A 12813-nucleotide genomic window follows, 5' to 3' on the forward strand; every position below is an offset into this window, starting at 1 on the left:
GGGTACTGATCATGTACTAAGAGCTAAAGCACATTCAGTGCATTCCTGGAGCACACCTACTTTTACTTCATCCAGAAAGAATCCAGTTTGCAAGCTCTTGAGTCTGTTTGTTGTGGTTTAACCCGGCTGGCAGCTAAACACCACACAGCCGTTCGCTCACCCTCCCCCCTCCCTCTCTGGGATGGGGGAGAGAAACGGGAAAGTGAAGCCTGTGAGTTGAGATAAAGACAGTTTATTAAGACAGGAAAATAATAATTACAATAATAATAATAGTGATAATGATAATAGCATTAATAATAATAATGTGTAAGAAAACAAGTGATGCACAATGCAATTGCTCACCACCCGCTGACCGATGCCCAGCCTATCCCCGAGCAGCCGGCCCCCCACCCCGGCCAGCCACCCCTATATATTGTTTAGCATGACATCAGATGGTATGGAATACCCCTTTGGCCAGTTTGGGTCAGCTGTCCTGGGTCTGTCCCCTCCCAGCTCCTGCTGCACCCCTAGCCTGCTCGCTGGCAGGACAGAGCGAGAAGCCGAAAAGTCCTTGGCCTGATGTAAACACTGCTCTGCAACAATTAAAACATCAGCATGTTATCAGCGCTCTTCTCATCCTAATCCAAAACATAGCACCCTACCAGCTACTATGAGGGAAAATTAACTCTGTCCTAACTGGAACCAGGACAGATATCCACCCCTTATTCCATACCATTCATGTCATGCTCAGGTTACACTCTTTCCAATACCTTGTAATTAATCACCATTTTCATCTATGATATATAGCAATCATGGCAGTGATGACATACAGTATTATATAATAATTAACATACTACAATTCAACTCATGGGCTATTCTCACCCAGTATTAAATCCCCTTGAGGTACACACCGGACCTCCCCATTCTTTTGCATTACCCACCAAGTGCATCCAGGTCCCTGAGCAAAAGCAATTCCACGAATGGGTTTGCCTTTTCCTGAGGCAGGAGTAGCCCAGACTGTTTTACCCAGCATGTTTCTTACGTGCACTACAGGAACTTTATCCCCTTCTACAGTGCGTAACAGGTTTGATTGGGCAGGTCCAGCTCGGTTGGCAGATCCCCTGGTATTGACTAACCAGGTGGCCTTTGCCAAATGTGTGTCCCAATTTCTGAATGTCCCAGCACCCATTGCTTTCAGAGTAGTCTTCAACAGTCCATTGTATCATTCAACTTTTCCAGAGGCTGGTGCATGATAGGGGATGTGATACACCCACTCAATACCATGTTCTTTGGCCCAAGTGTCTATAAGGTTGTTTCGGAAATGAGTCCCGTTGTCTGACTCAATTCTCTCTGGGGTGCCATGTCGCCATAGGACTTGCTTTTCAAGGCCCAGGAGAGTGTTCCGGGCGGTGGCATGGGGCACAGGATATGTTTCCAGCCATCCGGTGGTTGCTTCCACCATTGTAAGCATGTGGCGCTTGCCGTTGCGGGTTTGAGGGAGTGTGATGTAATCAATCTGCCAGGCCTCTCCATATTTATATTTCAGCCATCGTCCTCCATACCAAAGAGGCTTTGACCATTTGGCTTGCTTGATTGCAGCACATGTTTCACAATCATGAATAACCTGTGCTATAGTGTCCATGGTCAGGTTCACCCCTCGATCACGAGCCCATCTGTATGTTGCATCTCTACCTTGATGGCCTGAGGTGTCATGGGCCCATCGGGCTATAAATAATTCACCTTTATGTTGCCAGTCCAGGTCCACCTGAGCCACTTCAATCTTAGCAGCCTGATCCACCTGCTGGTTGTCCTGATGTTCTTCAGTAGCCCGATTCTTGGGCACATGAGCATCTACATGGCGTACCTTTACAACCAGGTTCTCTACCCGGGCAGCAATATCTTGCCACAATGCTGCAGCCCAGATGGGTTTGCCCCTGCGCTGCCAGTTGTTCTGCTTCCATTGCTGTAACCACCCCCACAGGGCATTTGCTACCATCCATGAATCAGTATAGAGATAGAGAACTGGCCACTTTTCTCGCTCAGCAATATCTAAAGCCAGCTGAATGGCTTTCACTTCTGCAAACTGACTCGATTCACCTTCTCCCTCAGCAGCTTCTGCAACTCGTCGTGTAGGACTCCATACAGCAGCTTTCCATCCCCGATGCTTTCCCACAATACGACAGGACCCGTCAGTGAACAAGGCATATTTCTTCTCATTTTCCGGTAGCTTGTTGTACAGTGGGGCTTCTTCAGCACGGACCACCTCCTCCTCTGGTGATATCCCAAAGTATTTGCCTTCTGGCCAGTCCATAATCACCTCCAAGATTCCTGGGCGACTAGGGTTTCCTATTCGAGCCCGCTGAGTAATCAGTGCAACCCACTTGCTCCATGTAGCATCAGTTGCATGATGTGTAGAGGGGACCCTTCCTTTGAACATCCAGCCTAGTACCGGCAGTCAGGGTGCCAGGAGGAGCTGCGCTTCAGTACCGACCACTTCTGAAGCAGATCAAACTCCTTCATATGCTGCCAATATCTCCTTTTCAGTTGGAGTATAGCGGGCCTCAGATCCTCTGTATCCCCGACTCCAAAACCCCAGGGGTCGACCTCAAGTTTCCCCAGGCTCTTTCTGCCAGAGGCTCCAGGTGGGGCCATTCTCCCCGGCTGCGGTGTAGAGCACATTCTTTACATCTGGTCCTGTTCGGACTGGCCCGAGGGCTACTGCATGAACTATTTCCTGCTTAATTTGTTCAAAGGCTTGTCGTTGCTCAGGGCCCCATTCAAAAGCATTCTTCTTACGGGTTACTTGGTAGAGCGGGTTTACAATCAGACTGTAATTTGGAATATGCATTCTCCAAAACCCCACGACACCTAGGAAAGTTTGTGTTTCTTTTTTGCTAGTTGGTGGAGACATAGCTGTTATTTTGTTGATCACATCCATTGGGATTTGACGACGTCCATCTTGCCATTTTATTCCTAAAAACTGGATCTCTCGTGCAGGTCCTTTAACTTTATTCTGTTTTATGGCAAAACCAGCCTTCAGAAGGATTTAGACTATTTTCTTCCCTTTCTCGAAAACTTCCTCTGCAGTGTCACCCCACACAATGATGTCATCGATGTACTGCAGGTGTTCAGGAGCTTCCCCCTGCTCCAGCGCAGACTGGATCAGTCCATGGCAAATGGTAGGGCTGTGTTTCCACCCCTGGGGCAGCCGATTCCAAGTATATTGGACTCCCCTCCAAGTGAAAGCAAACTGTGGCCTGCACTCTGCTGCTAGAGGGATGGAGAAAAATGCATTAGCGATATCAATTGTGGCATACCACTTGGCTGCCTTTGATTCCAGTTCATACTGGAGTTCTAGCACGTCCGGCACTGCAGCACTCAGTGGTGGCGTGACTTCGTTCAGGCCACAATAGTCCACTGTTAGTCTCCACTCACCATTAGACTTTTGCACTGGCCATATGGGACTATTAAAAGGTGAATGAGTCTTGCTGATCACTCCTTGGCTCTCCGGTTGACGAATTAGCTTATGGATGGGAATCAGGGAGTCTCGGTTGGTGCGATATTGCCGCCGGTGCACAGTTGTGGTAGCGATTGGCACCTGCTGTTCTTCCACCCTCAGCAACCCCACAACAGAAGGGTCCTCTGAGAGACCGGGCAAGGTAGACAACTGTTTAATGTCCTCTGTCTCTAAGGCAGCTATGCCAAAAGCCCAGCGGAACCCTTTTGGGTCCTTGAAATATCCTCCTCTAAGATAGTCTATGCCAAGGATGCACGGAGCATCTGGGCCAGTCACAATGCGGTGCTTTTGCCACTCATTTCCGGTTAGACTCACTTCAGCCTCCAATACAGTTAACTGCTGGGATCCCCCCGTCACGCCATAAATACAGATGGGCTCTGGCCCTTTATAGCTTGATGGCATTAGAGTACATTGTGCACCGGTGTCTACTAAAGCCTTATACTTCTGTGCGTCTGACGTGCCAGGCCATCGAATCCACACAGTCCAATAAACTCGATTGTCCCTTTCCTCCCCCTGGCTGGAGCCAGGGCCCCTCTAGTCCTGGCCAGAATCTTCATTTCTGTGTTTAAAGGACTGCCTGCTGGAAGTTGGAGCAGCAAACTTTTCAGAGAACCCCTTTTTCCCCGATTGTTTTCTTTTGCAATTCACGTACCCGTGCCTCTAGGGTCGCAGTAGATTTTCCATCCCATTTTCTCATGTCCTCTCCATGGTCACGCAGGTAAAACCACAGGGTGGCGCGGTCTGTGTGCCCACCATATTGTCTTCCTTGCACGGATGAACGTTTACCCCTAATAGCTGAGACACTGGTTTGTACAAGTGGGGAGGAAAATAATCTCTCTTCAAGTTGTTGGACCTCCTCAGAAAGTTTCTCCAAAGTATTCTCTTTCAGCTGGTGGAACTCTTCAGAGAGTTTCTCCACAGCTGAGACACAGGCCTGTAGGGAAGAGGAGAGATTTCCTTCGTACTGCCGGAGTAATTTAGCCACGTCATTCACTGTGGGTTCCTCATCCTCTTTCCAGGTTAGTATTGCCAATGAGCTGGCATATGATGATGGTGCACTCCGTACAAACTTCCGCCACATGGGTCGTGTACACTGGACTTCATCTAGATCTGTGGATGTTTGTGCGTCGTCTAGGTCCTTATAAATCACCTCCCGTACGGCTAATTCCCTCAGGTACTGAATTCCCTTCTCCATGGTGGTCCACTTGCCTGGTGGACATACAAGTTCTTCCTTGAAGGGATACCTTTCCTTCACAGCTGACAGGAGACGCCTCCAGAGGCTGCGAGATCGTGCTCCATCTCCAATTGCTTTGTCAATGCCTGCGTCCCTAGCAAGGGATCCCAGCCGCCTGGCTTCCCTGCCCTCTAATTCCACACAATTGGCTCCGGTGTCTCAGCACCGGAGCAGCCAGGTGACAAGCTGCTCACCTATGCAGCGACCAAAATCTTTTCGCACATCTCGTAGCTCACACTGGTATAGGGTTTGGGTAGTTACTGTTGATTTTTCAACATCCTCATCCTCCTGCACCTTTGATGGCCCAGCCTCGTCTTCTCTATACCTAGACCTAGCAGAAGACTGTCTGCGTTCTAAATGACCTAAGTCTCTATACCATTTTTTCACCTTGTCTACAGGGGCAACTTGCACTGCTACAGCTTGTTTCTCTGACCCAGCCACAGGGTCTGCCACAGGGGTTGGAATACCCTCTGCAGGGGCAACTTGCACTGCTACAGCTCATTTCTCTGACCCAGCCACAGGAGTGGGAGCAGCTGCAGGGGCTGGAGCAGCTGCGGGAGCTGGAACTAGGTTGATAGTAGCATCAATTGGAGCTCGATAGGCACAAGCCAGACCCCAGCACACTACAGTGATTTGTGTCACTTTGGAACTGCCAGAGTGTCCTGGTTCCAGTTAGGACAGAGTTAATTTTCCTCATAGTAGCTGGTAGGGTGCTATGTTTTTGATTAGGATGAGAAGAGCGCTGATAACATGCTGATGTTTTAATTGTTGCAGAGCAGTGTTTACACCAGGCCAAGGACTTTTCAGCTTCTCGCTCTGTCCTGCCAGCGAGCAGGCTGGGGGTGCAGCAGGAGCTGGGAGGGGACAGACCCAGGACAGCTGACCCAAACTGGCCAAAGGGGTATTCCATACCATCTGACGTCATGCTAAACAATATATAGGGGTGGTTGGCCGGGGTGGGGGGCCGGCTGCTCGGGGATAGGCTGGGCATCGGTCAGCAGGTGGTGAGCAATTGCATTGTGCATCACTTGTTTTCTTACACATTATTATTATTAATACTATTATCATTATCACTATTATTATTATTATTGTTATTATTATATTCCTGTCTTAATAAACTGTCTTTATCTCAACTCACCGGCTTCACTTTCCCTTTTCTCTCCCCCATCCCAGAGAGGGAGGGGGGAGGGTGAGCGAACGGCTGTGTGGTGTTTAGCTGCCAGCCGGGTTAAACCACAACACAGAGTCATGACACCTTTTTTTCAAGCATTCTGCCAGCTTTTTAGGATTTTGCAGTTGTTCAGGGGTGAATGTCCAAAACACTGGAGGTGACCACTGCTCTAGAAACCTGCCCATATCCTCCCACACTCCCTGCCACTCGCAACTATCCCACCTCAAGACAGATCTCCAGATGAGATTCCTAAGTAGTTGTTTAACCCTCACCAAAACCTGAAGCGCATTCAGGAGACATAACAACAAGAACATGCTGGTCTGAGTATCCCAAGGATATTCAACATCTCGGAGAACCACCGTAACTAGCTCGGGGGATAAGAGGGTGGTTAAGGAGAAAGGGAGAGTGAACAGGTAGGGAAACATGTCTTCCTCTGTCCCCTTCACAGATTGGCTCCCTAACGAAAACAGGCAATAGGTGTAATTGCTAATAGTTTCCGAGATATGGTTTCCAAAGTATAGAGTCGACGTCAGTGCTGAGTACAAATACCAGGTTAGAGTCGTGACCAGATATTTCATCATTTCATAAGCCATTGTTACACCGCACAGTACCATAACAATCTTAAACCAGGGCCCGGAAAGGATAAACAGTGCAACAGGGAGCACATACAGAAAGTAACGTGCTATAAAACTCAGTTTGGAAAACAGGCACAGCAGACTGGAGATTAAGGCAATCAACATCATGACTAGCAACTATTAAGCTGGTCCAATACTTATACCAAATTAAGTTTAACACACTCAGGTCAAATGTGTCGATATCTCAACCCTTCGAGCCCCACGTTGGGCGCCAAAAGGACTGTTGCGGTTTAACCTGACCAGCAGCTAAACACCACACAGCCGTTCGCTCACCCTCCCCCCTCCCTCTCTGGGATGGGGGAGAGAAACGGGAAAGTGAAGCCGGTGAGTTGAGATAAAGACAGTTTATTAAGACAGGAATATAATAATAACAATAATAATAATAGTGATAATGATAATAGTATTAATAATAATAATGTGTAAGAAACAAGTGATGCACAATGCAATTGCTCACCACCCGCTGACCGATGCCCAGCCTATCCCCGAGCAGCCGGCCCCCCACCCCGGCCAGCCACCCCTATATATTGTTTAGCATGACGTCAGATGGTATGGAATACCCCTTTGGCCAGTTTGGGTCAGCTGTCCTGGGTCTGTCCCCTCCCAGCTCCTGCTGCACCCCCAGCCTGCTCGCTGGCAGGACAGAGCGAGAAGCCGAAAAGTCCTTGGCCTGGTGTAAACACTGCTCTGCAACAATTAAAACATCAGCATGTTATCAGCGCTCTTCTCATCCTAATCCAAAACATAGCACCCTACCAGCTACTATGAGGAAAATTAACTCTGTCCTAACTGGAACCAGGACACTGTTCCACAATGTGACCTGAAGCACACACAAGCAGACAGAATTGGGGATTCAAGTCTAAAGCACATGCCTGATTCCTGCTACATGTGGACACCAGAGATGCTGCTGTGCACCATCCTCTTTTGGAGACTGCCTGGTAGGTGGGGTACACAATGATACATCACCCTGACTTTTATTGCTTGAACAGGGAATCTCCATTACTCCAAAGCACTAACATGTACCTACAAGTATTTAGTTAAACAATTTGCATTGCCAGAGAGCACACACAACAATTCAGTGTCCAGCCAAGACAGCCCTTCCAAACAAAATGTATTTATGCAGGAAAGGAGACAGATGCACAGCTGAACTGCCAATGGAAAACTACAGTTTCTGCACACACAGTGCTTTGGGATGGAATGATATGAGGGATTACACAGAAGAAAAAGCATGCACTGAGTCTTTGACAGCTGGAGGAGGAATCAAAGTGCCAACAGCTTGCCTTAGAGGGGGTCTCTTCACTACTGCCCTGTGAAATTAGTTATAGCTGTGTAGGCTAAGTTCAGAGACACTTCCGTCCTGGATGTGCTCACAGCAGCACACCTGTCTGCACAGCATGCACGGTGATCGAGAGCCAAGGCTGGAGTATGCAGTCTCTCTTCTATGTGTTTTTACTGGAGCACATGAATACTACAGAAAAAGGATTCTGCACACAGGCAGTAGCAGAGGCTGACTTGTGGCTCTTTGGCATTTTGGCATTTTTTTTTTTTTAAATCAGAATTTTTGCAGTTTGTAAAGGAAAGGAAGTTTTTACTTTTCCTTCTCATAAAAAATAATTCCACAAGCATTCATTTCCTTTAACATTTAAATTTCCTGAAGGAAGAGATGCAGCTCCACCCTACCAGTTCAAGAGATACCCAGATGCATTGTCAAGATACAGGTTTTGCTCACCTGTCTTTAAAAAGCGGTCAGTGGAAAATAAAATTCTGGAGAAAATGGTACTTGTACGACAAGTATATGGCTACATACCCACAAGCACACTGAACTATGAGATAAAACATTTTTTTTTCTGGTAATGAAATCTGCCTTGGAATCATCAAGATAGAGTGAACACAGAGTTCCAGAAGTACTCTTACCTGTTATTATCTGTGTCAGCGGACGTACACTTCAGCGAAGATACAGCTCAAGAAATCCAAGTGCTATCTTGCTGAACTGATGTTTGCCTCTAACATTCCTGTCAAGGTCAATCGATCTAGCTGGACCACTTTAAGCAGAGGACCAAACCAGAAATCCCAGTAAAGTACTGCTATTTCCTATCTCCACTTTTCAAATATGGAGTGCTGGGCATGCAGTGACCAACATCTCTGCATATCTGCATAATAACATGCATATTCCTTGTATGTACAATGAATACATAGTTGTACAAAGCACCAACTTTCCCTGTATAACAAAAAATAGGGACTAAATCTACCGGTGCTTTTCTTAATAACAGTAGGATCCAAAGGGACATGATTTCATACCTCTGAAAACTAGGAATACCACCCCATGGTGAATTTTTTTTTTTTCTTTTAAACAGTCCTTGTAAATCTTTAAAGAACAGGATGAAGGACGATGCAGCCAGAAATCAGTTTTTGCAGGCAGATAGTTCCCGATTTATTTTATTGTCTGCCTCTGAAGAACAGAGTTTATTCAAAGTAACACCAAAGGTCAGAGGCCATTAAATATTAGAGGAGTTCTAGCTGAACCCAGCTTTGAGGTCAGAGCATTATTATCAGCCCAAAGTTAGGCCAGTAGGGAGGTGGTCAATTCACTGGAGTGAATATGAAAACCAACCAAACCAACATTTTCCACTTGAATAGAATATCAGAATAATTTGCATTTCCAGTGTGTCTCAAAAAACTACTGCCTTTTATCCCCACATAAAAGTAGTGGGATTGATCACTACCTGATCTTAGCTATCTGAATCACAATGGCAGGATGACACTTTTTTCCCCAGCCTTTCCTGATGGATAGGCTACAGCTGTGGTTTCCATCTGTGGACAGGCTTCCTGGGAATCTACAAGCTACTTTTAAAGGAACTCTAACAAGAAACAAAGAAAAGCCAGCCTGTTTGCAGTAGGCTTAAAATTGTTATTTAGTGATCTACTCTTTTGCTGCACTGTTTTAGAGGGGTTTATAAAAACATAAAATGATAAAAATAAGCATGCCAGAAATGCTGCTTCTGATTTGTTTCTCCCACCAGGAAGGCATGAAGAAAGTTCATGCTTTTTAAATTTGATCCACTAATGCAGTTGCCCTGAAGACAAGATCAAACATGCAGAGACTCCAGCAGGAGCTAACTCAGTACTATGTCAGGGTGGTTGGGCTGTCCTGACAGATAAATTCTGGTTGTGACAGACAGAAACCAACAACTATGAAGCTATGTGAGCTCTTATGAGGCTGCACCACATGTGCCATGTTAGAATTTACCCCAGTTGCTGGACAGCTATTTCTTCAGTGGCCTTTCAGTACCGCTTAATTCTTAATTAACAGAAGCCAGATTGCCCATGCCTGAAGCAGAACATGACCTCTGAGTCCATACGCTGTACTTAGCCTTTTTGGGAGACAACACTGAGGAAGGAAGAAAAGCAAAATGCACTTAGTGATTCAAAATTCATATTCTTGTTAAATACAATGATTGATTGCTCCTTGGCACTTGGCTGAAAGCTTGGCACACACTTGTTTGCAACACTTCCTGGTAGCTGCTCCAGGCACTCTGACCAACTCCTTTCTTAACAGAAACTGCCAGTGGCCACAGCTCCAGCTACCTACTGAGCCAGGTTGTGTCCAAAGAAGTCAATATTCATTCCAGAGGATGTAACAGAACAGAACCCACCCCTCCATCTTCCCAAAGATCTGAGCCTCGTTCCTGACTTCCATGAAGGCATAAAATAATTTTTAAAGGTCCGGAGGGGACAAAGCATTAAAATTACAGCTCATTGATTAAACATTGTTTTATCAGAAGCTTTTAATGAAGAACGTTAAACACGTGTCAAGTCCTGGCTGCTGTGTGCAGTGATCGCAGAGTAACAGCAGAGGGCACCTGGAGCCTGAGCCATCGCCTCTCAGACCTGCCATCCCAATTCAGCCCAACTTCCCTGCACGTGTTCACTCCTGTGGCAATTTGTCACCACGTTCTGCATTGCAGTTTCACGGTGTCATTCAAGAACTGTGATAAAAAAAAAGTGTTGTGTTCAATGTTAAGGATTGTCTGGGCACAAAACGCTGCTCTCAAACAATTCTTCAGTTTTTGTTCACACCACAAAGTTGTAATGTTTCTCAAGGAGATGTTGCTTTTGCCTTTTGCATGCAGTGTTCAAAGGCAATCATATTTGGCCAAGTTCTTCAAGCGTAGCTTCAGTTTGCTGTATTCCAGAACTTTTCTGACACACCAAATGCTCACAGGCAGTTTAATTCTGGGAGTCTGATTGTTTTGTTACTCAGCAAGGGGAGGCTGGAAGAATTCTCGTTCAGAAAGACTGAAGTCTTTGTTCTGGCAAAATGTGCATCTGGTACACACTTTGTACAAGAGTGCTTTTAAACAAAGAGATGCCTTTATGATCATGCATAAGTGTTCAGAAAGAACTAAATTAAGTTGTATATTCCCTCAAGGGTGAGAGGAGCCAAAAAAACCCTTAATGTACAAAAAGTACATTAAGTGTGGAAACTAGTTTCTGTAAGTACATTCAGGCAGCTCTGTTTAATGATTAAATGACTATTAGTCTTTCTGTAGCATGTACCACTAATGAAAAGGGTGTGATTTACATTATCATATTTCTTTTCCTGCCCGAGAAAAAGAACTATGCTGAATCTTGTGATTTCTCCACTTGTTATTCTGAGAAACCACCACAGCTGGCTCGGTGAAGACCTGGGATATATGCTTTCAGAAACAACTTCACGATTCTGCCACAAAGTGAATGACAGATATGATCCATTCATTCTCACCTTGGGAGGGAGAGTTAGTTAGCTTCAAGTTCAGCTGACACGAGAGATAAAGGCTGAAGTGGGCCCACAAACTTTGTGCTTAGATGTGCTTCACAGCAGGAGTTGGACAGTCACCTGCCTGAAGTCCAAAACAGCAGGGGAAGTGCTTTTCAGGATGACATCTTAATGACCATCTTCTGTCACAATGCAATTTACAGATTGAGTCAAACTCCCTGCCAGGCACTGAGAGACAAAAGGGAACGCAGAACAACTGGACACGTTAAGGAGTGGAGACCAGCAGCAAAAAAAATAAAAAAAATCCAAAGATGTTCTGGACTCTATTTTCTCCATAAACAATCTCTTCCCAGCACCCTCCATCTCTCATTGAAATCTCTGAAGTCAGCAGGAACAGGGAGCAGGGATGTTCAGCAGCTCTAAAAATAAGGCCACTCCTAAATGCCTTTAAACATAGGTGCACATGCTTGACATTCCTGGCCTTCAGCTTTATTTTTATGTTGTAACCCATCAAGTAGAAAATGACAGTACCAGAAGGCTGGATGACCCCCTCCCAGTCCCGGGGTCTGTAACAAGCAATAGGAAAATTCAGATGCTCAAGCACAGGACTGATTCAGACAAGTGGAGATCTTTGGCAAGCCTGCCTCAAAAAACTGTTGAATGTCTGACTGATCACAGACAAAGCACTAACAAAACAAACATTGCCTGGCAGCCTCCTGTTCGCTAGGATGCCCGGCTCTTAATACTGCATTTGTGCTCCACTAAGCAGTATCTGAGTAAGAAACAACTTCACATACTCCACTCTTTGTTTGGTTTGGATTCAGTTAGACCCTGAATGCCAAATTTTCAAAACAGGACACTTGTATGCAAGGATCTAGAGCTGCACTAACTCACACACACGTGCAAAATCCCACTTGATTTTAAAATAAACAAGCAATAGACCAAACAGCAATGCGTGCATACACTGAACTTCATTTTGGCAACTGGATCCTTTACTGCTGAGTTAAGCATTTTCAAATTTCAGCCATTAGAGTAAAAGACATATCCTAAGGTTTATTTTCCAGGGCTGAACTTCACCCCTTGGCAACTATTGCAAGTATTTAACTGCTTAAGGTTTACTGACTCAGTCCTCATGTTTCTCTCTGAAGAAGCACCTCTGAGCGTTCAGTCAACACATCCCATTTAATTGAAACATGAAGACCCATCCGGTTACTGTATGAAAGTAAATCTCCAGGTAATTAGACTCTAAACCAGTTGAGAACCACATGCTTATATCTTGCTAAGCATAAGGTAATATGAGCTCAGTAATACAGCATCTGCATGGCTTACAAAGGAAAGGCTTGAGGAGTGTACTTAAAAAAGTGATAGTTCATAACATTTTAATAGAATACAAACTTACAATTTGTAGCTGCTGTACCATTTCTTCTCTGTATGCCAGCTTCCGCTTCATCTGATCTTGAAAATTATCTATAATTAAGAGAAGAAAAAAGTAGATGCAGTAGTTAAAACAGAGACCACAGTAGA

General features: G+C 45.6%; 1 protein-coding gene across 3 annotated transcripts in view; it reads right to left on the bottom strand.

Annotated features, from left to right (window-relative positions):
* The window catches only part of LOC310888890 (SKI family transcriptional corepressor 2-like), a 35221-nt gene that overhangs the window by 5109 nt on the left and 17299 nt on the right, over positions 1-12813 (bottom strand). For 2 of the 3 annotated variants that reach the window (XM_083852509.1, XM_083852511.1), the window contains one exon: positions 12689-12756. In XM_083852509.1, the coding sequence (XP_083708635.1) occupies positions 12689-12756 (68 nt within the window). Of the gene's footprint in view, positions 1-9783; positions 11518-12688; positions 12757-12813 lie in introns of those variants that run through there. The other variant, XM_083852510.1, reaches the window with a different exon arrangement.

Source organism: Anser anser (assembly GCF_964211835.1).
Source record: "Anser anser genome assembly, contig: SUPER_W_unloc_3, whole genome shotgun sequence".
NCBI classification, from domain to species: domain Eukaryota; kingdom Metazoa; phylum Chordata; class Aves; order Anseriformes; family Anatidae; genus Anser; species Anser anser.